The sequence below is a fragment of the Muntiacus reevesi genome, chromosome 15 (assembly GCF_963930625.1).
Source record: "Muntiacus reevesi chromosome 15, mMunRee1.1, whole genome shotgun sequence".
NCBI classification, from domain to species: domain Eukaryota; kingdom Metazoa; phylum Chordata; class Mammalia; order Artiodactyla; family Cervidae; genus Muntiacus; species Muntiacus reevesi.
Genome location: NC_089263.1, coordinates 31,493,959 through 31,516,479, shown reverse-complemented (window position 1 = coordinate 31,516,479; position 22,521 = coordinate 31,493,959). Strand labels below are relative to the sequence as shown.

Sequence of the window (22,521 nt, the reverse complement as noted above, 5' to 3'; positions counted from 1 at the left end):
AGGCCACACATGTTGGAAGGGATCTTTCCTGAGCACTGGGGGGCAGAGTGCTTTGCTCCAGGGAGACTGGAGGAGGAGGAAGATCACCCCTGTCCTGGTGTAACAGGAGAGAAGGGGACAGGGCACAAACTTCTAAAAGAATGTTTTAGCCCAAGGACACCAATAAACCAACTGGAATCAAATGGGACCAAGATGGCAGACAAGACTAGACCTTGATCCTCAATCAGCAAGTGAAATGACACACCCAGAGGTGCCATGACAGTTCCAAGGCAGTGTCAAAAGACCAAGGAGTGGGCATGACCCAAATCTTGGAAATCTCCACTCCTTCCTCAAAAGAGATGGAATAATCCTCCCACTCATTAGCATATGAAATTCAGTTCAGTTCAGTCACTCAGGTGTATGTTATAAAGAAAGCTGAGCACAGAATTGATGCTTTTGAACCGTGGTGTTGGAGAAGACTCTTGAGAGTCCCTTGGACTGCAAGGAGATCCAACCAGTCCATCCTAAAGGAGATCAGCCCTGAGTGTTCATTGGAAGGACTGATGTTGAAGCTGAAACTCAATACTTTGGCCACCTGTTGCAAAGAGCTGACTCATTTGAAGAGACCCTGATGCTGGGGAAGACTGAGGTCAGGAGGAGAAGGGGACAACAGAGGATGAGATGGTTGGACAGCATCACTGACTCGATGGACATGAGTTTGGGTGGACTCCGGAAATTGGTGATAGACAGGGAGGCCTGGCATGCTGCGGTTCATGGGGTCGCAGAGTCAGACACAACTGAGTGACTGAACTGAACTGAATTTCATATGCTAATGAGTGGGAGGATTATTCCATCTCTTTTGAGGAAGGAGTGGAGATTTCCAAGATTTGGGTCATGCCCACTCCTTGGTCTTTTGACACTGCCTTGGAACTGTCATGGCACCTCTGGGTGTGTCATTTCACTTGCTGATTGAGGATCAAGGTCTAGTCTTGTCTGCCATCTTGGTCCCATTTGATTCCAGTTGGTTTATTGGTGTCCTTGGGCTAAAACATTCTTTTAGAAGTTTGTGCCCTGTCCCCTTCTCTCCTGTTACACCAGGACAGGGGTGATCTTCCTCCTCCTCTTTATAGTCCAACTCTCACAACCATACATGACCACTGGAAAAACCATAGCTTTGACTAGATGGACCTTTGTTGGCAAAGTAATGTCTCTGCTTTTTAATATGCTGTCTAGGTTGGTCATAACTTTCCTTCCAAGGAGTAAGTGTCTTTTAATTTCACAGTTGCAATCACCATCTGCAGTGATTTTGGAGCCCCCCAAAATAAAGTCAGCCACTGTTTCCCCATCTATTTGCCATGAAGTAATGGGACCGGATGCCATGATCTTAGTTTTCTGAATGTTGAGCTTTAAGCCAAGTTTTTCACTCTCCTCTTTCACTTTCATCAAGAGGCTCTTTGTCTCAGATGACCATTATATCTACTACTGTGGGCAGGAAACCCTCGGAAGAAATGGAGTAGCCATCATAGTCAACAAAGGAGTTTGAAATGCAGTAATTGGATGCAATCTCAAAAGTGACAGAATGATCTCCAAGGCAAACAATTCAACATCATGGTAATCCAAGTCTATGCCCTGGTCAGTAACACTGAGAAGCTGAAGTTGAATGGTTCTAACACCCCAAAAAGATGTCCTCTTGATTATAGGGGACTGGAATGCAAAAGTAGGAAGTCAAGAAACACTTGGAGTAACAGGCAAATTTGGCCTTGGAGTACAGAATGAAGCAGGGCAAAGACTAAGAGTTTTGCCAAGAGAACACACTTGTCATAGAAAATGAAATTACCCAGCCTATAAAAACTAACCACGCCATATTTGGCGGCCGCACTCGCCCTCTGCAATGGCCCACACTCTGTCTGTGGAATATGCTTCTCTCTGAATCTGAATAAACCCTTTCTTACTTATCACTTTCTCTCTCACTGAATTCTTTCTGCCATGAGACATCAAGAATCTGAGCTTCATTAGGTACTGAAACCAGGTACCGTGGGTTTTGGCTGGGTTTGAGTCCCATGCACATGGGCTCAAGTCCCAGTCTGTGGTAGATGGTTTGGGGTGGCAGGTGTGGGGCTGGGGCCCCTTGAGGTGAAGTCACTGAGCTGGGTCATCGCGAAGGGGTCTGGGGCTCATGCCAGCCCTGACTCTTTCTGGACCTTGGCCTGGGCCCTGTCCCTCAAGAACAGACCCGTGTGACCTGGAGAGTCCAGGGAGTTGGATTTGTGCTCTGTAATTAAGGAGGCTCACAGATAAGGGATGAGATTGATGCCCAGACAGAGGGCGGGGGGAGTTAGTATGGCCATCTTGATGCGACTTTTAGGATTCTCTTCACAGCCCATCTTTCTGACACAGTAATTCTCAGCACCCTGGAGTGAGAGGGTCTTTGTTCATCTAGGGCCAGAACCCAGGCCTCAGTAGAACAGTATTTGACTGTCATTCACATCAGCCTAGGTGTCTCAGCCACGGCAACTCTAGCCACATTGATGCCCCGCGGCTCCTGACCACACTCTGCATTCCGTCTGGTCTCCAGGCCTTTATAAAGCTGTCCCCAACCCTCCCACCACCACCATCCCGCAAAGCATACTCTCTCTGCTCCTTTCTGCCTAGTTAAGTCCTCTCTGCTCTGCAGGCTCTGGTTCCATCTGCATCCCAGACAGCTCTGTGACCTTCTGCTTGAACTGCAGCCCTGGCTCCTCCACACCGTTCCCTCAGGGGGCCCAGGAGCCAGGTCAGGTAATCAGGAGAGAAAGCTGGGAGGCTAAACATCCCTCAGGTAAATGCTTGTCCCCACTTCTGCTTCCTCCTAGGATGCTCTCAGAAGTCAGTGAGATAGTGGGTATGAAAGGCCATTGGTAGTAATATAGGTTTAATAACATGATGACAATTATTCCAATTTTCCAAGTCCCCACTTCTGAGCCAGGCACCACATTAGGTACTCTCCAAGCTTATCTTCTCACAGTAACCCTCTAGGGTTGGAGTTTCTATCGTCTGCACTTTTCAAGGAGGAACTGGAGGCTCAGCGAGATCAAGCAACCCATCCAAAGTTCACAGCAACTAAGAGACAGTCTGTAGACTCTTGAGTCCCTCCCCTCACAATGGGGCGGGGGGTTGTTATTATTTTTTTTGCCAACCTGTTTCCTTCCCCCTTTCCCCTCCCTCCCTGCCTGTTACCCTCGGCCTGGTGAGTTTGCATCATTACTAGGGCTCAGGGGTCCAATTAGAGGACCTCCTCAAGGGAGCTGACTGAGGCAATCCCTATCCCAAGGGGGCCTCCCTGAGCCAAAGTTTTAATTAGCTATCACTGCTCTTCCTGAAACTCTGACCTGCCCATGGTGACAGCAGCTAGGCTGGCTCTGTGGCGGGAGGCAGGACTGGCACCCAATCCAGCAGCACACCTGGAGCGACCCTCGTATGGGAGGGAAGCTTGCCTGGGTTCCCATCCCTGCACAGTTCCTGTAGGTCCACCTCCAGTTACCTTCTGTAATCCATTAAGTGGATTAATATAATAAATGAATTAAGTGACTTAACCCATTAAATGGATTACATCAGTTGATCAGATTAATATTTATTATTATTGTTTAGTTGCTAAGTCATGTCTGACTCTCTTGTGACCCCATGGACTGTACCTGCCCCGTTCCTCTGTTCGTGGAATCTCCCAGGCAAGAATACTGGGGTGGGTTGCCATTTCCTTCTCCAGGGGATCTTCCTAACCCAGGCATCGAACCTGTGTCTTCTACATTGGCAGGTGGGTTCTTTACCACTGAGTCACCAGGGAAGTCCTTAATATTTAAAGAGCTGATAAATTTAAATCAGTGCCTAGGACATAATTAAGGCTCAATGAGTTTTAGATTAAAAAAAAGAAAAATCAACTCCGCAGGAGTAGGGTAAGAAAGGGGCAAGGGCAGGGCACAAAGCTATTCTTGGACATGAAAACGGCACATTCTGGGGTCACCTAGCAATACTGGGTGACCCACGTGTGGGCTGTCAGCATCTGTGATACTTGCCTCCTAGGATTGCAGGACGCTTGCAACTGAGTGCGTGGCGGGGCTTGGAGGAAGGGGATGAGCAGGTATGGAGGGAGAGGAGGCTGTGTGCCGGGCGCTACTGGAGCACATTATAAACTGGGCACTGCCTCATGAGACAAGGGATACAATCCCATTCTACACGTCTGACTTTTGTGACCCCACGGACTGTAACCTGCCCTGCTCCTCTGTCCCTGGAATCGCCCAGGCAAGAATACTGGGGTGGGTTGCCATTTCCTTCTCCAGGGGATGTTCCCAACCCAGGCATCGAACCTGTGTCTTCTACATTGAGGCAACTGAGTCTCAGGCAATCAACATGTCCAGGGTCACACTACCACTGAGAGGCAGGGCGGGATTTAAAGGCAAACCCCAAACCCTGTAACCTGGGAAAACAGACTCCTCGTGTTCCCACCTCCGGCCACAGAGTAGTACCCTCAGTCCCTAAAAGAGGGAAAAGTGCCCCTCTCTGCTCCCACTCAGCCTCCCGGAAACCTGAGTATGGGTGTTTGTGTGGGAGACCCTGGAGACCCCTGTGATGGGGCAGGGCTGTGGGTCTAAGCTGAGAGAACAATCAGGAGTTTCTGAGGCTGCAGATCTGAGGCATCACCCCCTCTCCTCCCAGGCACATGAAGCCTCCTGAAGGGACCCTGGCCTCAACTGGCCTGACTGCATGGCTCCCCACTCGGCAGCAATAGCTGTGCCAGCCCGAAGCCAGAGCCAAGCCCTTGGATGCAGTTGCCTGGTAACCAGCCCTAGGTGATGGAAACCCCAGTGGGCCATTAACGAGGGCACAGTGCCAACTGCCCAGCCCAAACCCCACTGTCCCAGCTGGCCTTAGGAAGGCTTCGATGGACAGTCCACCTGGCCTGCCCACAGTAGGACAAGAGGGTGCTCCAACAGTGGGCCCAGGCAGGGCCAGGAGGAACTGGGTTGGCAGTCTCCCAAGACCTTTGAACTGGGGAGCTAGGAAAGGTAATTCCCTATGGAGGCCAAAGCCTGACCGAGGTGAGGCGAGTGCTGGGCAAGAGTCAGGGTTGTGGGTACAGCTCATTCAGGCCCAAACCACCAGCCTGGAAACAGCTGTGCTGTTCTGCCCAGGGCATGGAGGCCAGGGGAGGGGATCCCCAGAGAGAGGCCCTGGATGGGGAAAGGAAAGGAGGTGATTAGAGAGGCTGGCAGGAGTCCAGGCTCCGGTGAGGAGGGGAACAGCCTCCTGCAACAGCGAGGGGGAAGTGCGTCAGCCTCTCCCTGTCTCTCAGGGGCTCTTCTCTGCTCCTCAGAAGCCCAGCTCCAGGTTGGGGTCCTCCAAGGAAGGGGTTGCAGGCATCCAGGTGGAGCTTAGCCAGGTGTTTCTCCCTCCTTGGTCTGGGGGTGGGAGGCGGAACAAGAAGGAAGCCAGTGTTCAGACTGGACAGGCCTTCAGGAGACCTGAACCCAGCTCCTCAGTTTCCCCATGTTGACCATCAGGCTGACGCTGGTCCTGAGAGGTGGAGGAGGGCATGCAGGAGAGCCTTTGCAGCAAAGGCTCCTCTTAGGCTCTCACCTCTGGGCCTGGGGAGCTTTTGCTGCCTTTCTCCCCTTTCAGATGTTCAGAGTCCCTCTTTGCCATGAATCCTTCACTCCACGACCATGGCTTGACTTAGCCTTGTGCTGGGCACTGGAGTCCCAGCTCTCAGGTAGACCTAGGCCCTGCCGGGGACAAGGTCTGTCCCCAGGTTAGCAGGGGAGCCCGGCTTGCAAGCAGCCAGCTGAGCGGCTCAGCATGGACTTGAATTCAGAATGGTAAGAGGCCTCAGAAGAGGTGACCAGACTGAGCCTGAAGCTCTGGAAGGCTTCTTGGAGGAAGGGACCTGAGCTGAGCCTTGAAGGCCAACAGCAGTTAGCAAAAAAAAAAAAAGAGCTAGACAAGCAGCCAAGGTCCAGGGAGAGAATCTTCCAAAGCATGCAGGTGTCACCTGGCAAGGAACTTGGACTCTGGGAGCTGCAGTGGCAGGCCAGCTGGAGAGGGTCAGTCAGGAGAGAGGCAGAAGCCAGAGTGGAAAATTGGACCCTGAGGGCACTGGGGAGCCATGGCTTCCCAGTGATGTAGTCACAGGGTCAGATGTAGGCATTAGAATCACCTTCTTGGAGTTAGGGAGGGAACGTTTCCCACTGCTTCCAGCACCTAGCCAGACACCCACCCACCCCCACCCCAACCACAAGTGGCTTGGCTTTGGCACAGTCAAAGAAAAAGATAGGGGGCCCTTCCTGATTCAAGGCCCAGTACCCTATTTCTCGGGCTTCCTGGGCCACAGCAGCCCCTACCCGACACAAGCACACATCATGCTGGAATGCCATGGTCTGTTTTACAGCCATCTCTCTCACTGACAGGAAAACAGCACAAGGGTCCTACTCAGCACAAAGCCTGGGGGTCCTTAACAGTGGAAGGAAGGAGAGGAAGGACAGTCCAGCCATCCTGGCTGTCAATTAATCAGAGGGCTCCCCCCACCCCCCCACCCCCCACCTCAGTACATGGTCTTCAGAGTGGCCTAGTGAAAGGCCTTCCCTTTTTCTTGATCTTTGGGATCCCCCTCTGAGAGACTCTGGTTTCCTCTGGAGAGGCGTTTAGGCTCCTCCAGAGTTTGGGGGGACTCCCCACTCCCTGCTTACCCAGGCAGAATAACAAGTTCTGCCCTCCTCCCCCAACCCGGCCCCCCATGCAGAAGGAAACTCTGGTTTACCAGCAGAGTTTTGGGAAGTGGCTCACCACACACTGATCAGATCCTATGAATCTGCCCCACCCCAGGTCCTATCCAGTCCTGACCCCCTGAGATGCCTGGCACCCAGGCCAGCAGCCACTGGGACAGGGCCCTCCTCAGACTGTGCACTTGGGTGGCAGAGGCTTCCTGACCACCAGCTGTTCCCAAGCCTTCTCTCAGAAGGGTTCAGGGTCACACAGTCTGGGGTGGGCAGGGAAAGTCCCAGCTCCTCCATTTTTTTCTCTCTGTGGGCAAGCCACTTCCCCCTCCCCATCCAGAGCTACCACTGGTTGAGAATTTATTATAAAAAACCAGCTGTGAACTCCTTGGATCGGCAGGCACTCTGTGACATGTTCTAATCATGACCATTTGACTGATGAGCAAACTCAGAGGTTAAGGGGCCTGCCTAAGGTGACACAGGCCAGCAGGTCACACCTCAGTTTGTTTGTTTTTCACACTCCTGCCTCATATGCTTGTTGTAAGATTTAAACGAGATCACATCTATCATGTGATGTACAGCACAGGGCCACATTCTAGGAGTGTGAACTTCTTGCCTTCTTGCCTTGCTCACCCACTGTTGCAGTGGAATGCTGATTCTGACTCCACTCCAATGAATGCTGATTCATTGACTTGCCTTTCATTGCTTTTGTTATTATAATCATACATAGTGGCCTGCCTCAGAGAACCCTGCCCCTTGGCCTGATCAATAAACCAAAGTGCCTCTATTCAGGACCCTATACACCTGTGGATGGCAGGAAGGAAGAAATGAATACATTCCTTTTCTGAAGCTTGCCATTCTAAGAGATATTTACACGATTAACAGCCTTTGTTTCCTCACCTTCCCCATCTCTGATCTATAAAAGAACCTGGCATCCAGACCCCAATACGATGGTTATTTTGAGACATTAGTCCACCATCATTTCCATCAGCCAGTTTTCCAAATAGTCATATTCCTTGCCTCAGCACCTCATCTCCAATTCATTGGCCTGTCTTTCAGGGAGCAGAGCAAGCTTGGACTCAGTAACACCACCAGCATGGAGCTAGCTGTTCCTCTGCTGGGTGGAAGGAGGGGAAGCATGAGGAAGTGTAGAGGACAGAGCACTTTAATAGCAATCTGGGGGTCTCCCTGAAGGAGGCAATGTCTATAGCAGGTCTGAAAGGATTGGGGAGCATGTTGCTGTGTGTCTTAGAGAAAGACACAACATTGCTCTGTCTCTCTGCTTATAGATGGAGCTCCTGTGAGGAAGGAAGGAGATTTGTAAGTAGCAGGTGTGGCCTCATTATAGTGAGTGACATTGTTATTAATAACCATGTGTAGGTAACAAGCTGAGGTTCAGGAAGCTGACCTTGCCTTCCCAGGGAGCCAGGAGGAATAATCAGTGTCTAGGGTGGGGTGGTGCTTTTGAACTGTGGTGTTGGAGAAGACTCTTGAGAGTCCCTTGGACTACTAGGAGATCCAACCTGTCCATCCTAAAGGAGATCAGTCCTGGGTGTTCATTGGAAGGACTGATGCTGAAGCTGAAACTCCAGTACTTTGGCCACCTCATGCAAAGAGCTGACTCATTGGAAAAGACCCTGATGCTGGGAGGGATTGGGGACAAGAGGAGAAGGGGACAACAGAAGATGAGATGGTTGGATGGCATCACTGACTCGATGGACATGAGTTTGAGTAAACTCCAGGAATTGGTGATGGACAGGGAGGCCTGGCGTGCTGTGATTCATGGGGTCACAAAGAGTCGGACACGACTGAGCAACTGAATTGAACTGACTGACTGAACTGAGGGTGAGGTGGAGGAGGAGAATCTGCCTTCGGAGTCTACACAGCCCCAGGGTGTGTGTGTGTTGTGGGTAGGGTGGGGAGGAATGTCCTCCCTTCCAGGCTTTTATATTCTACTGTGCCTCCAGCCAGGAACCCCACATAAGGGCAGTATTCTCCTCTCTGCTTTGGCTCACACTGTTCCAACGGCAATACCATTTCTCCTCTCCAAGACCACAGGCTAAGAATCACACAGGGCAGTGGAAGGAAGGGGGGTTCCCAAGGCAGCCACCTTGTACTGGTTACTTTCTTTCATCCAACAAAGGCTTGATAGGCATCTCTCTCCACAGGCTCTGCACATGACCCTTAGGGTAGAGAAGAAGAGGGCAAGGTCATGCCTTCAGGAGCTCATGGTCAGCTGACACCCTACAAACATTTTAGGGTTTATCAGCAACTTCCCACACTAATTTTGTATAACACTCTGGTCTGTGAGGCAGGTTTCATGGTTCCCATTTTGCAGATAAGGAAACTGAGGTTCAGAAAGTTACAAAGGTAACATCTAAGTGATGCTGAAAAGGAATGGACAAGATAATTAAGTTAATTAAGTGAAGACACTTTGTGAAGTGTCTCTGGATTAAGACAAGCCTCAGTGGGGCTGGGACTGTAGAATCTTAACTGACCCTGTTGGGTCTCATCAGCCTTATCCTGGCCTGGGTGGGCCTTGCTCATGCTCAGAGAGATTGGAGAGAACACCTTGCCAGCTGAGCAGACAACTTGACAGTCCTGAGACTAGACCCTGAATGCTGAGAACACTGCCCTCCACCCAACCCCTAATTACAGGGCAGAGACGGGGAAGTGGGTGTCTTAGAGGGGAGGGCAGAGTTGGTGAGGCGCAAGAGTGGGGAAGTACAGCCTGTGAGCTGAGACTTGGCCATGACCCCTGGTTGTCAACACACAAATGCACTTTCCTGATCCCAACCTGCTGTGTGAGTTTGGGAAAGTCCCAACCTTCTCTGAGTCCCTGCTTCCCAGCTCTCTCCAAACTCAATTCCTAAGGATCCTCCAGCTCCTAACTGAGTGGCACCCTTTCTGCTGCCCCCGGGTGGCCTTTACTTCCTCTTCCTCCCTGTTGTGCCCAGTCCCTGCTGCCCAGCTCCAGTGGTTCAAGCGTCATCCTTACTCTTGGAACCTGCAGTCCTAGGCCTGCTCTGCCCTCTGACTCAGGCAGGCCTGAACTTTGGGATCTAAGCAGGTGACCTGGGTGGTTTTGCCCCATGATCGTGCTTTGACCTTTGGCATGTCCACCTGGTCCCTCCCTCCTCCATGGCACACACCTGTCCCCAGTCCTAGGGCAGCCCAGGAAATGCAAGGGACCAGGTTTTTCAGAGAAGGCAGCAGGTGCTCGCTTCGGCAGCACACATACTAAAATCAGAGAAGGCATTAGCACTGCACCAAGGGGCTTCTCATCTAACATGAGATGGCCCAGAGAGGCAGCCCTTCCACCCCTCCAGCTCCTCTCTAGGTAACAGCCCAGTCCTGGCTGGGAAAGGTCCACCCCATCTGACCTTCCAGGCCATACATGCACAGACCTGTTTTACTGAAGGAAATTTGTTCTAAAGGACAAGTGGACTCACTGAAGCCACTTAGTGAACCTCCCAGCATCCCTTATACCTAGTTCACTTTGCATGTGTTCGTTTCCCAAGTTGTGTCCGACTCTTTACAACCCTATGGGCTACAGCCCGTCAGGCTACTCTGTCCATGGGATTCTCCAAGCCAGAATACTGGAGTGGGTTGCCAGTTCCTTCTCCAGGGGATCTTCCTGACCCAGGGATCAAACCCAGGTCTTCACATTACAGGCAAATTCTTTATCATCTGAGCCACCAGGGAAGCCCTGGTTCTCTTTAGGGATGGGGAAATCACCCCTTCCTCAGAAGGTATGGGGCCTAACTGTAACTGAGATAGGTTTGTAGGAATTTGCCCTCACCAGCTGCAACCGAGAATGAGGGAACAGACCAAGGAGCCCTTCTCCAGCCTCCTAACGCAACTGTACTAGCCAAGAGAGTCACATATTTAATATCAACACTTCTAAGCCTTACGACACCACCATTATGATATAATTTAATCCCAGTTTTACCGAAATGAGGAAACTAAAGCTCAGGAGGTCAAGTGGCGGGCACAAGTTCACAGAGCTAAAGAGTGGCAATGAATGAAGGGTCTAACGGAGGCGTGTGATGGGCGCGCCGGGCGATGGCTTCGCGGAGAGCGGCGGGTACAGAGTGTGCAGAGCGCCGGGGGCCCGGTCCCCGGAGGGCTGGCAGAGCCAGGCCCTCTGCACCCCGGGGCTCAGCGGAGCACAAGCTCCCAGAGGCGCGGCCCGGCTCTGCCCCTGCTGCGCGGGCCGCCCCGCCTCCGCTCCGCCCCCAGCCCGCCCCGCCCGGGACCGCAGACGGCGCCCGGCGGCGGCGCGAACAGCAGCGAGGAGGGTGGCTCCCGGCTCGGTGCTCACCGCGACTTCCCGCGCAGGGCCCGGCCGGACCAGGACGCGCGTCCTCAGCGGCGCTGGAGGATGCGGCCGCGGTGCCGGGCAGCAGCAGCGGGAAGCCGGGTGCCCTGAAGGTAGGAGCTCGCCCACTCGGCGGGCGCGGAAACTTGGGCCGAGTTTGCGGGCGGCGCGTGGGGAAGGGGCGGGTGGCGCTGCCCCAGGGCGCCCCTACCGGCCGGTCCCGGGATGGAGCGAGCTGGGCCTGGGCCGAGGTGGCGTGGCTCCTACTTGCCGCGGAGGGGGGCCCCCGGCGGGCGGGCTGCGGGCAGGGGTCGCGCCGCTGCCCCGACTTTCCCTGGATTTCGAGGCGCCGGGGGCCTGGTAGCGCTCTGGAGGCCGGGTGACGGATCCGGCGCGGGGCTGGAGAAGAGGAGCTAAGGCCGAGCCCTCGGGCCTCCCGCGGGGCCCGGCTCACGTGGACGGCCCGGGCGGAGATGAGGGGGCGGCGGGGGCCTGGCCTGGGGGGCGCCTGGCACTGAGACGCCTTGGGGCCCTGGACGCGCCCTGCTGGGACGGGACGGCCCTGCGGTTTCCTCGCTAAGTCTTGACTCACCCTCTGGCCGCAGCCCAGGCTGGCGGGATCGCCCCGAGGCGGTGGCTGCCCGAACTCTGCTGCCGGGCCGCCCCCTGCCCCGGCCCTCCCGCCAGTTTTTAGATGTCGGTTCGTGGGACCCGGTGCGCCGGCCTGCCTGCGTGCACACGTGTGCGGGGCCCCGAGCGAGGGGAGAATACAGTTCTGGAGGGGCGTGTGTGCAGATACGGGCCAGGCACGTACTTGCAGGCACGGGTTTGCATGGGTGGCGGCCTGTGTATCGGCCTGCTGGGGTGCACGTGCGCCCCAGCGCTGCCGGGCAGGGCATGGGGACACCCGGAAGCCGCGGGGCCGGGTGCAGCGGCAGCCCCAAAGCCAGGTCGGTTGAGGGCCGCAAGCACGAGTTCAGGGCGAGGCAGGTAGAGGACAGGGGGGTGGAGCGGTTCCCGCCACCCTTCCCCCACCGCTAGCGCCTAGGCTGCCCCTAGATGCGGTTGTAGCGTAGGCAGGGCCCAAAACCTCAGCCGGGGGAGGTGTGAGAACACGGGAAGGAGAGCCGATTCAGCCTTTCAGAGGCGCTGGCCACAGCTGGGCAGGATCGCTCTCTTCCTGGTCTTGCCCAATGTCTACCCGGAGACCCCTTAGGCGTTGGAACTGGGCCAGGGAGCTGTTTCCGCCCCCTGCTGTTTAGGGCAGGGATGGCACGGCGGCGGTGGGCTCCTCTCCCGGGCGCTGCTTGAGAATGGTCCTCCCAGCCCAGCTCCAACCTCAGTCAGGAAGACGCTGGGTGGCCCCAAGGGTGATGTGGCCCTGCTCCCTGGAGACCTGCCCTTCTCCAAACAATTGCTTGCCTCTTCGAGTGTGTGAGGGAAGGAGGCACCTACATTTGGGCTTAGTGTGGAGAAGGGCCTTGCTTGAGGGAGTGTGTGCTGGGCTCTCTACCTCCTAATGGCAGGAGGTCGTGTTATCCCCATACCCTTCATAGCCCTCTGCTGCTTCCCTGGAGCCCTCATATCTCCCCCACAGACTTGGGGGTCCCAAGTGGCCTCACCTTTATTGGATGAGTCCCAGGGGTGTCGCAGGAAGTCCCCAGGGCAAAGGGCACACAATGGGCAGAGCCCAGGAGAGAATGGCTCTTGGGGCTGGGGGTGGGTATGGAGACGGTCCCAAGGAGTGTATGGGGGAAGTGAGACTAGAGCCCACACTTAATTAACGCAGAGCTCCCCAAGGGCAGGGGTCTCAACCCCCCCCCCCCCCCCAAACTGTACAACCACTTCTTGCAAAGCCGCGGTGCACTGGGATGGGAGGCTTTCCCCTTGGGATGCAGCCGCCTGTTGTAGGGTACTGCCATCGGTATTGTTGCCCCGATGCCCCTTCCTGTTTTCTTGGGAGCATCCACTTCTTCAGGCTTGTCTGAGGTTGGATTCTGGCCAGGAGGTGAGACAACTCTGTTGCCTGGCTTCCTTGGTGGCACTTAGGCTGGAATAAGGGTGGTCACTGGCCCCCATAATACCCTTGACTTTTCTTGGCACATTTTCAAAATGTGCCAGTCTAACTCTGAGCCTATGGTTGTCATTGGTCACCAGCTGAAGGGAGAGAGCTGCAGGGGTGAGGGGGGTGGAGGTTGGTCTTGGCTTGGTGACAGAAACCTGTGACACCTGGCCCAGGGCCTAATCATAGCAAGATTGAGCTGATTCATCCTTCCTAAGCCACCTGAGGGTTTCGGGGAACAGGGCACTGGGGGAGGTAGAAGCAGGTCAGTGTGGTTCTAGCAGACTGGCCTCAGATGACCTCTCCTGGGCCACGGGGTACCTGCTGCCTTGAGGAAATCCACGTTGACCTCTGGGCCTTGGTCCCAATCCTTGCTTGGCCTTGCTTGGGGACTTTAGAGTCTTTCTCAGGCACTCAGTTTTTCCTTCAGTACAAGGGGGTCGTTGCCAACTAGCACTCTGTGACCCGTGGAAGCTCCCTCCGTGGACACTGACAGCCTCTCGTCTCCCCACCTGCTCCATGGTCCTGTGCTGCCCCCATGAGCCTTGGGGCAACTGCAGCTTGGGGGCTGGGATGGACACAGGCTCTGCTCTCCTGCACTTTTGTGGGCGCTTCCTGTTGGTGCCACAGCGCCATCTGCTGGACAGTCTTTGCTCTCCTGCTGGGGTTCGTTCTAGGGTGAGGGTGGGGGTTAGACCAAAGGGTCCCCTGGGCCACCTCTCCTGGGGACTCCTACTGTCTGAAACCAAGCCAGTATGTGTCCTTCTGGGCCTAGGGACTTGGTTCCAGGTCTGGCTCTGCCATTTTTCAATAAGACTGACAGGTCAGAAAGTGAGATCTAGAGTGTCACAGCAAACCTGGATTTGTAGACAATGCCTGATTCCACACCTTGGCTGCTGTAGGAATCTGGAAGTCACTGTGGCATCTGAGACTTAAGAGCTTGTAGTGGGAAGTAGGAAGCCTGCTTCTCATCCCATCTCTTCCATCAATGACTTTGGGATGAACAGGACTGCTCATCTATATATGGATGGAAGTAGGAGCAGGAGGAGTAGCCAAGCAAAGTGATCCTCAGACTGTGCTCCCCAGAGTCTGAAACTTCAGAAGGGGTCTTGGGAGTCATGTGGAGTAAAGCTGAACTGAAGGGACTCCTGGAGTGGGGGTGGGGGTATAGTAGAGCTGCTGTGTAAGAATTCTTTAAGCAAAGGGTTTTACAGCTTTAGAAACAAAGTTGGCTTATATATGCATTCATTCATCCATACACAAATGGATGATGTACTTAGCATATATAAATCCATACATGAATGGGTGTACTTAGTATCCATACGTGATTGTACTTGGCATCTACTAAGTGCCAAGTTCTTAGGCATGGCAGTGAGCCAGCAAGAACAGCAGCTCTCTGTTGCTTGTCTGTGGCCTGTTTTTTTTGACAGCCGCTGCCTCTCTTCTTCTCTCTCCCAGGTCAGCATTTGAGTAGCTGGGGCCCTGGAGGGCTTGAAGCTTTCACAGTGATGGCGGAGAAGCGGCCCCTGGGGACCCTGGGGCCTGTATTGTATGGGAAGCTGCCCCGCCTAGAGGCAGACTCCGGGCCCGCCCACAGCCTGCCGCCCTCTGCTGGTAACCAGGACCCCTGCAGCTACAAGGGTGCCTACTTCTCCTGCCCCATGGGGGCGCCTCCTAAGACAGGGTCTGAGCGATTGGCATCTTGGACCCCATACCCACCCTTGTACCCTACCAGCATGGCAGGACCCCCACTCCGAGCAAACAACCTTCTGACCAGCTGCCTGCTCTACCGGCCGCCCACAGAAAGCTCTGAGAAGGGGCAGGACTCTGGCCCGGTTGAGCTTCTGCCCTTTGGTCCCCAGTCTCACTCCTACCCAGGTCCCCCACTGGCAGCGCCCAAACCTGTCTACCGCAGCCCCCTGTGTTATGGGCTCTCGACTTGCCTGGGAGAGGGGGCACCGAAGAAGCCTCTGGATGTTGACTGGACGCTGGTGACTGGATCCTTGTTACCACCGGTGGACCCATCTTGTTCTCTGCCCCCAGCCTCTGGCAAGGGCCAGTTCCTGGATGGCACTTTCTTGCGTGGGGTGCCAGCTGGGGCATCTGACAAAGACTCCTCGGTGAGCTTCTCCCCCTGCCAGGCCTTCTTGGAGAAGTACCGGACCCTCCACGGCACAGGCTTCCTGGCCTCCAAGTATGCGAGTCCTTACTCTGGGGACCCCAAGCAGGCATTGTCCGAGGGCCCCCCGAGTCCTTGGACCCAGCTGGCTCAACCGCTAGGACCGGCCTGCCAGGACGCGGTGCCCCCGCACTATCCGCTGCCCCACCCCACACAGCCCGTGCCTTGCCCACCAGCCTGTCGCCACCCAGAGAAGCCCGGCGGCTATGGCTCGGTGCTCCCACTGCAGCCACTGGGAGCCCACAAGGGGGCCGGGTACCCGGCTGGTGGGCTAAACAGCCCCTACCTGAGGCAGCAGGCCGTTCAGACACCCTATATGCCCCCGGTGGGGCTGGACACTTATGCCTACCCCTCTGCACCCCTCCCGGCACCCTCGCCAGGCCTCAAGCTGGAGCCACCTCTCACCCCACGCTGCCCACTGGACTTTGCCCCCCAAACGTTGGGCTTTCCTTATGCCCGGGAGGACCTCTCTCTCTATGGAGCATCCCCAGGGCTCGGAGGGACACCACCTTCCCAGAACAGTGTGCAGGCCTTACCAAAGCCCGGGGCCTTCCAGCGGGCATGCCAGCCTCTGCCTGCCAGCCGACCGTGCTCAGAGCCTACGAGGCCTGCAGAGAAGCCTGTGCAGGAAGCCGAGGAGAAGACGTGGCTGCCCAGCTGCAGGAAGGAGCAGCCCCAGCCCCGGCTCGATGAGCACCCCGGGGCACCCATTGTCATCGGAGATAGTCCAGTTCCGCGCACCCCACCGCCACTCCCACCCTGTGCCCAGGAGCGCCAGTCTCTGCCGCAGAACGAGGGCTCACTGCCCCCCAGCTCTCCACCCATGCCGGTCATCGACAACGTCTTCAGCCTGGCCCCCTACCGTGACTACCTGGACGTGCCGGCACCTGAGGCCCCAGCTGAGCCTGAACCGGCCCCAGCCCCCAATGAGAGCCACGACAAAGACTGTGGGAGGTCCCTGCCTGCCCAGGAAACCCCCTCCAGTGAGCACCCCTCACTTAAGGAGGAGGTAGCTCTAGACTTGAGTGTGAAAAAGACCGCCGCCGAGGCCTCCCCCACCAAGGTCCCCCCCACCAAGGTCCCTCATCCCGTGGGACGTGCCAAGCCCACTGCATCCGTGGATGTGCCAGCTACAGGGAACACCGTCTCCAACGTGCCAGGTGTGGGGGACAGAGTCTCTGATCCGCGGGGCCTGCAAAAGGCAGTCACAGAGGCGCCAGAACCACCTGGGGTGCCAGTGACCACAGAGGCCACCCCCAGGACCAACTTCCACAGCTCGGTGGCCTTCATGTTCCGAAAGTTCAAGATCATCCGGCCAGCACCCTTGCCTGCAACTACGGTCCCCGCCGCACCCAGCTTGGCCCCTGCCCCGGCCCAGCCCGCGCCCACCCCCACCCCTGCGCCCCCTGGACTACAGGTGCTCACCCAGCCCTTGCCCATGGCCTGCTTCGGCCTGACACTGCCTAGCCCTCCAGCTGTAGCCATGGCCTCCCCCGCCTCCGCGCCTGCCCCAGCTCCGTCGCCCGCTCCGGCTCCGGCTCTGGCTTCCACTCCGGTTGCTGGCCCCTCCCCAGCTTCAACCCCTGCCACGGCCGACTCCTCAGAGCAGCACTTCACAGGACTGCATGCATCCTTGTGTGACGCCATCTCGGGCTCCGTGGCCCACTCCCCACCCGAAAAGCTGCGCGAGTGGCTTGAGACGTCTGGGCCCTGGGGCCGGGCAGCGTGGCAGGACTGCCAGGGCGTGCAAGGGCTGCTGGGCAAGCTGCTGTCGCAGCTGCAGAGCTTCGTGTGCACGCAGCAGTGCCCCTTCCCCCACGTGGTGCGGGCTGGGGCCATCTTCGTGCCCATCCACCTGGTGAAGGAGCGGCTGTTCCCGCGGCTGCCGCCCGCCTCCGTGGACCACGTGCTGCAGGAGCACCGCGTGGAGTTGCGGCCCACCACGCTGTCGGAGGAGCGGGCCCTGCGGGAGCGCGCCCTGCATGGCTGCACCTCGCGCATGCTGAAGCTGCTGGCGCTGCGCCAGCTGCCCGACATCTACCCGGACCTGCTGGGCCTGCAGTGGCGGGACTGTGTCCGCCGCCAGCTGGGTGAGCATGGGGCCACCCCCGTAGCCGCCGGAGCTGTGTGAGCGAGTGACAGGTGTGTGGGCTGTGTGAGTGGTCCTCGCTGGGGGCTGAGGAATTCCTGGGCCTCTGGGAAGGACTTGTGCCTGGTAGGGGGGAAAGGCAGGGGCTGGCTTTCTGGGGGAGTCCCCAATCCCTCTTCACCCCTAGTGTCAACGAGCACCTTCACGGCCTCCTCTACAAGCCCCTGAGCATGTCAGCTTGCCAGCTGCTCTGCACCCAGGGAAACGTGGCCTTCCCTCCCGGATCCCTGCTCCCTCACTCCCTCTGTTGGGCCTTTTCCATCTTTGGTGCAAGTTTCTCCTCTGGTGTTCCTGGGGCTCTGACCAGGCCCTGTGTTCTGTCTGAGGTCATTTCCCCTGTGTGTGTCCTGCCCCACCTCCCCACTTCTGAGCTCAAGCCCCAAGTCCCTGACTGCTTGCTGAGCTTAATGCACCTGGGGTCTCTCCCGACCCTTAAACTCCTTCCAACCCCACTCCTGAGCATCTGTCTGAGTTTGCTTCCCACCTCAGTCTGTCCCGGCTCAGCGAGCAGCTCTGTACTCACCCAGCACTCGGCGTGTGGTTCCCCGGTCCTCCCAGGTAGACACTGGAGTTGCCTGTAAGTCAGAGTGTTGTTTTGGGGTTTGCTTTATTCTGCTGCATGAAGTCTGTGCTTGGTGTGTTCCCATGTGACCTTCTGGTGTCTGAGGGTGTCTTCTGCATCAGATCAGGTAGCTGGACCTTGCTCTCGGGAGGGGCTGCAGTGCCGCATGGGTGGACCATTACCATCACACTTAGCCAGGGCTTTGGTGATGGTGCCGAGTGGTGTCCGTTGCTACCTGTCCTGCTTCAGGACATCTGGCATTGAAGGCCGAGGCCTCCTCTGTAGCCCGCCACCCACCTGACCTTCCATCCTCCAGGCCCCTGGCTGTGTCTCTGCAGAAACTCTTTGCTGTCCCCTTCCCATCCTGGCAGCCTTCCCCTAGACTTTCATCTGGTCCTGGCTCCATAGAGAGGAGACCTGAGGCAACAAGGTGTATGTGTGAAGCTTCAGGGTCTGAGTGAGGAGCATTGCTGACCACTGAACACTTAAGAAATTGAGTCATTTGCCCTAATGGGGTGCAAAAAACATGCAAATACAAGTATTCTACTCTTGGATGAAAAGGAATGAAGGTGGGTGTCAATGCCTCACTCACAAGTCCCCCAACCAGTCTTATTTCTACATTTGGGCTCTCTGGGGCCCACAGAGGGGCAGGTCCGTTTTTCCTGCACTGCCCGCTGGGCAGTGGGGTCCAGGCCCATCACAGTTCCCTCCTATTCTGACCGAGCCTGCCAGAGTGAGGCCCAGCTTCCTGCTTCTGGCTGCATTTTGGGGCCCCAGTGTCCACCCTCCCGTATCTTTGTGGAGCTGCTCCTCAGAGGTGTCCTTAGACAGGGCTCCCCCGACAGCCTGCCTTCCAAGCAGGAGCCCCCTCCCACCCCTCCACCCCTTCCTCCCCCACTCCCCTCAGGCACTGCTCTCAGCCCAGCCTTGCCTGGGCTCTGGCTCTTGTTCTGGCTCTGGGGGTGATGTGGCAGGGCTCCCTCTGTTCCTCAGTTTCCGTAGCTGTTTAGTGAGCCTTTAGATCAGACCAGTGGTTTCTGGCCTGTTGAGCCCCTTTCCTCTCGTCTTTGTGCCCGGACAGGCCCTGGCGGGGGGGCCTCATCGGATAGAGTGCTGGCGCCACCTGAGGAGAGGCCCGCCCTTTTGGCTTGATGGGCTGGACAGTCTGGCCAGTGGGCACATGCTGGGAAGGGTGGCCTGTCACCTTACGAGGGCTGCCCTCACCTGGGACAGCAGAACCACTGTTTTAGCTGGTTTTGGGGGCCCAAAGATGGGACCTGAGTGTGTTCCGGGTCTACAGCCTGACAGTATGTTCATTTTCCAGGTGACTTTAACACCGAGCCTGGATCAGTGCCCTCTTCGGAATCCACCGTGGCCAGAGAGGAGCCAGGGAGCCTAGACCTGACTTGGAAGTCGGCTGCCCCCAAAGCCAAAAAGCCAGGGAGGAAGCCATCTACCCCTGGCCCAGAGAAAGCAGAGGCGACCACTGTGGGGGGGTCCCCAGGGGCCTCCCCCACCCCTGCTGCTGGTGCCAGCTTGCCCGGCCCCACGGTGAAGGCACGCTTCCGCAGCCTGCTCGAATCTGCCTGGCTCAATGGCCTAGCACTGCCCACTTGGGGCCACAAGACCTCAGGACCAGACCGGACCGCACCACGCCCACAGCTGTTGGGCAGCCAGAGCCACCAGCTGTAACCTTGGGTCACCACTGCTGTTTGGAGATCTGTGGATCGCTCTAAGCCCCGCTTCTGCCGTTCCAGCTACTGAGGGCCAGGAGTGGACACGGCCTTGCGGTTTTTCCAACTCTTACCCTGCTCCCCGCCCCTCACCCCAGGCTGGGCTGAGAGCCCCTGAACATTTAACTTGAGGGCGTTTATCAGAAAGGATATTTCCTATCAGAGAAAACGTGTGGGCCTTGGAGCACCACAGACTTGGGCTTGACTCCTGGCTCCTGTTCCTCGCTGTGTAACCGGGCAGGCCATTGTCCCTCTTGTGCCCACGGTTCTCCGTTTGTAAAATAGCACAACACGGCCTACCTCACAGGGTTGTTGTGGAGTGATGCCTGACACACACCCATCACGGTTTGCTCTCTGCTTCCTGCCCCAGGACAGGAGACAGGATCTCGGCTGGGGCCTTCCTCTAGAGAGTCTGTGTGTCATCTTAGAGTGGCCCCTTGTCCAGCGTATGTGGCTCACACACTTTCTAGAGTCGTTTCCGAGGAAAGCTTAGAGCTGCAGCCCCAGCGTTTGGGGTTTGACCCTAACCCCCCCAGTCTGGAGCTCCCTGAGGGAGCCCCTCCCCTTCCACAGGGGTACAGGGATACAGCCCGGGGCTGGCATCCTTGTCCTGAGCCTGCTGCTTTCACCCCTGGGGAGCCCTGGCCTGTGATGAACTGACCCAGTGACTTCCCTGTGCTGCTGCCGTGACCTGGTGCATTTTCCCAAGGAAGTTGTGTGTTTGCAGGAAGCCAAGCAGCTACAGGGACTCAGGGACTAAAAGGGACAGGCTGAGTGACAGCTCAGCCCTGGAAGTCTCCGAAGATGTCAACTAAGGATTTTGGCTCTCCCCACACCAGGGCTCCATCAGCCAGGCCTACTGTGGCTTAGCTCCTTGCAGAGTGCTGAACTGAGCCAGAGGCTGGCAAGTTGGGCCCCTGGCCTAGTTAAGGTTTGTAATAAGGCTGTGGGCCCTGGAGACAGGCCATTAAACATTAAAAATATTTGGGTTGTTTTTGGACCTGAGGCTTGACTTTGTCTTAATGAGGTAAGGGGTATGGGTCATACGTTGGTTCCATGTGTCATCACCAGGTCCCTCGCCCTTCATTCAGAGTCTGCAGCTCTCTGCTCCCAGCCCACACATGCCGAGGCTCTCCAGCACCCTCTGCCCACTAACTCTGGCCATGTTTGTCCTGGGGGTTGCTAGTCTATGGCCCACTGCCCATTGAGAAATGCTGGTCACCAGACACCATCGCATACCCCTCTCCCAGGACCAAGGACATGCCTGCCAAGTTCTAAGTGGGACAGAGCTGTCCCCATCCCCCCACCCCACCCCTGGGACAGCCCCTCTCACATCTTAGCTGGGCTTAGGTTCCCTTCAGACACCTTGCCTCTGCTGGCCTGTATTCCTACAGGTTTGTTCTCAGGGCTGCTGAGGTTGCTTCCTAACCATCCATCTGGGTATAGCCAGTCCATGAAGGCTGGTCACACCTACCAGCATCAACCCTAATATCTGTGGGTTTTCTCTGAGCTCAGCTACACTATTGTGTAGACCCGTTGCCTCCTGTACTCAACCATACAGGCCTGAGGAGTGCCCTGCCCTTTGATGGGGGAAGGGAAGTATGTGTTCAGCCGTGTACAACTCTTTCTGACCACATGGATGGTACAGCCTGCCAGGCTCCTCTGTCCATGAAATTCTCCAGCCAAGAAGACTGGAGTGGGTCACCATTCCCTTCTTCAGGGGATCTTCCTGATGCAGAGATCAAACCCAGGTCTTCTGCGTTGCAGGTGGATTCTTCACTGTCTGGGCCATCAGGGAAACCCAAAGTGTGAGTTGCCTCTGTGGACTGTGCAGGAATTGAACCCACAACCTCGGCATTAATTGCACCACGCTCTAATCAACTGAGCTACCCAGGAAACAGGCAACTCTGACACGTGACTGTAGGGCAGAACCTGGGGGAAGGGTGCCGTGGAAGCTCAGGAGGGGCCTAATGGGGTGGCGTGGTGGGGGCTGGGTGAGAAGGGGTCCTTGGGTTCCAGACGAGATGCTTCCTGCTTGGAAGCCATGTAGGAAGATGCGGGTGAAAGGAGTGCCTGGTGTGGCCTGAGGAAGACCACATGCGGAGGCTCAGGGGTAAAGTATCTGGGAAGGATTAGAAGTGTGGCTGGAGTGTGGGAGCAAGGTGGAGAAGGTGGGGCCTGGTTACGGCTCAATCCAACCTGCTGGCAGCTCATTCAGTCCTGCAACCTGAAGAGCTGGGGTGTGGTTCATGTTTATAGGAAGGTGAAGAGCGGAGAGTCTGAATCACTCGAGGCTACTAGAGGGAGAGACAGGACTGCACTGAATGCCTTGGGCTTCGTCCACAATTGCCAGTGCCTCGGTGGATTTGGCTCTGATTCTTGCTTCTTTACTTTCTTATTTTCTTCTCCCTCCTTCCTTTCCCCCCTGTCTGTCCCTCCTTTCCTGCCTGCCTTGTACACCTACAGTGTCCCCTGTTACCTGCCAGAGTGTACATCCTGCCAGCCATTACAGGGCAGGAACTGAGGCCCCAGGGACAGGACTCCGCACCCGAGTCCATCCGTCCACCTGGGGCCCCAGAGGTGGGGCGAGGGCGGAGCAGAGCTGGAGCGGGGGTGGGGGTGGCTGCGTCTCTTGGGACAACTCTGTCGTGGGAGCCGGCTTGAGGGGAGAGACCTAGCCCTGGCCTGAGGGGCCTATTAAGGGAGGACAGTGTTCCAAGGAGCCCCAGCCTAAGTGGTGGGGATGGTCCAAACCTCTACCCCAGACCTGTCCGGGAGGCAGCGCTACCACTC

General features: G+C 56.5%; 1 protein-coding gene across 2 annotated transcripts; it reads left to right on the top strand.

Moving 5' to 3' along the window:
- Nucleotides 1–11,000: 11,000 nt before the first annotated feature.
- C15H15orf39 (chromosome 15 C15orf39 homolog) lies at nucleotides 11,001–20,726 on the top strand. Of its 2 annotated transcripts, none has more exons than XM_065906732.1 (3): nucleotides 11,001–11,156; nucleotides 14,564–17,374; nucleotides 19,320–20,726. In XM_065906732.1, exons 2-3 carry the CDS (start codon nucleotides 14,614–14,616, stop codon nucleotides 19,685–19,687), a joined length of 3,129 nt encoding a protein of 1,042 aa, XP_065762804.1. In that variant the 5' UTR covers nucleotides 11,001–11,156; nucleotides 14,564–14,613; the 3' UTR covers nucleotides 19,688–20,726. The 2 variants fall into 2 exon arrangements, with proteins under 2 accessions (XP_065762804.1, XP_065762805.1); XM_065906733.1 differs by having other exon boundaries at nucleotides 14,564–17,426; nucleotides 19,320–19,458.
- The last annotated feature ends 1,795 nt before the right edge of the window (nucleotides 20,727–22,521 follow it).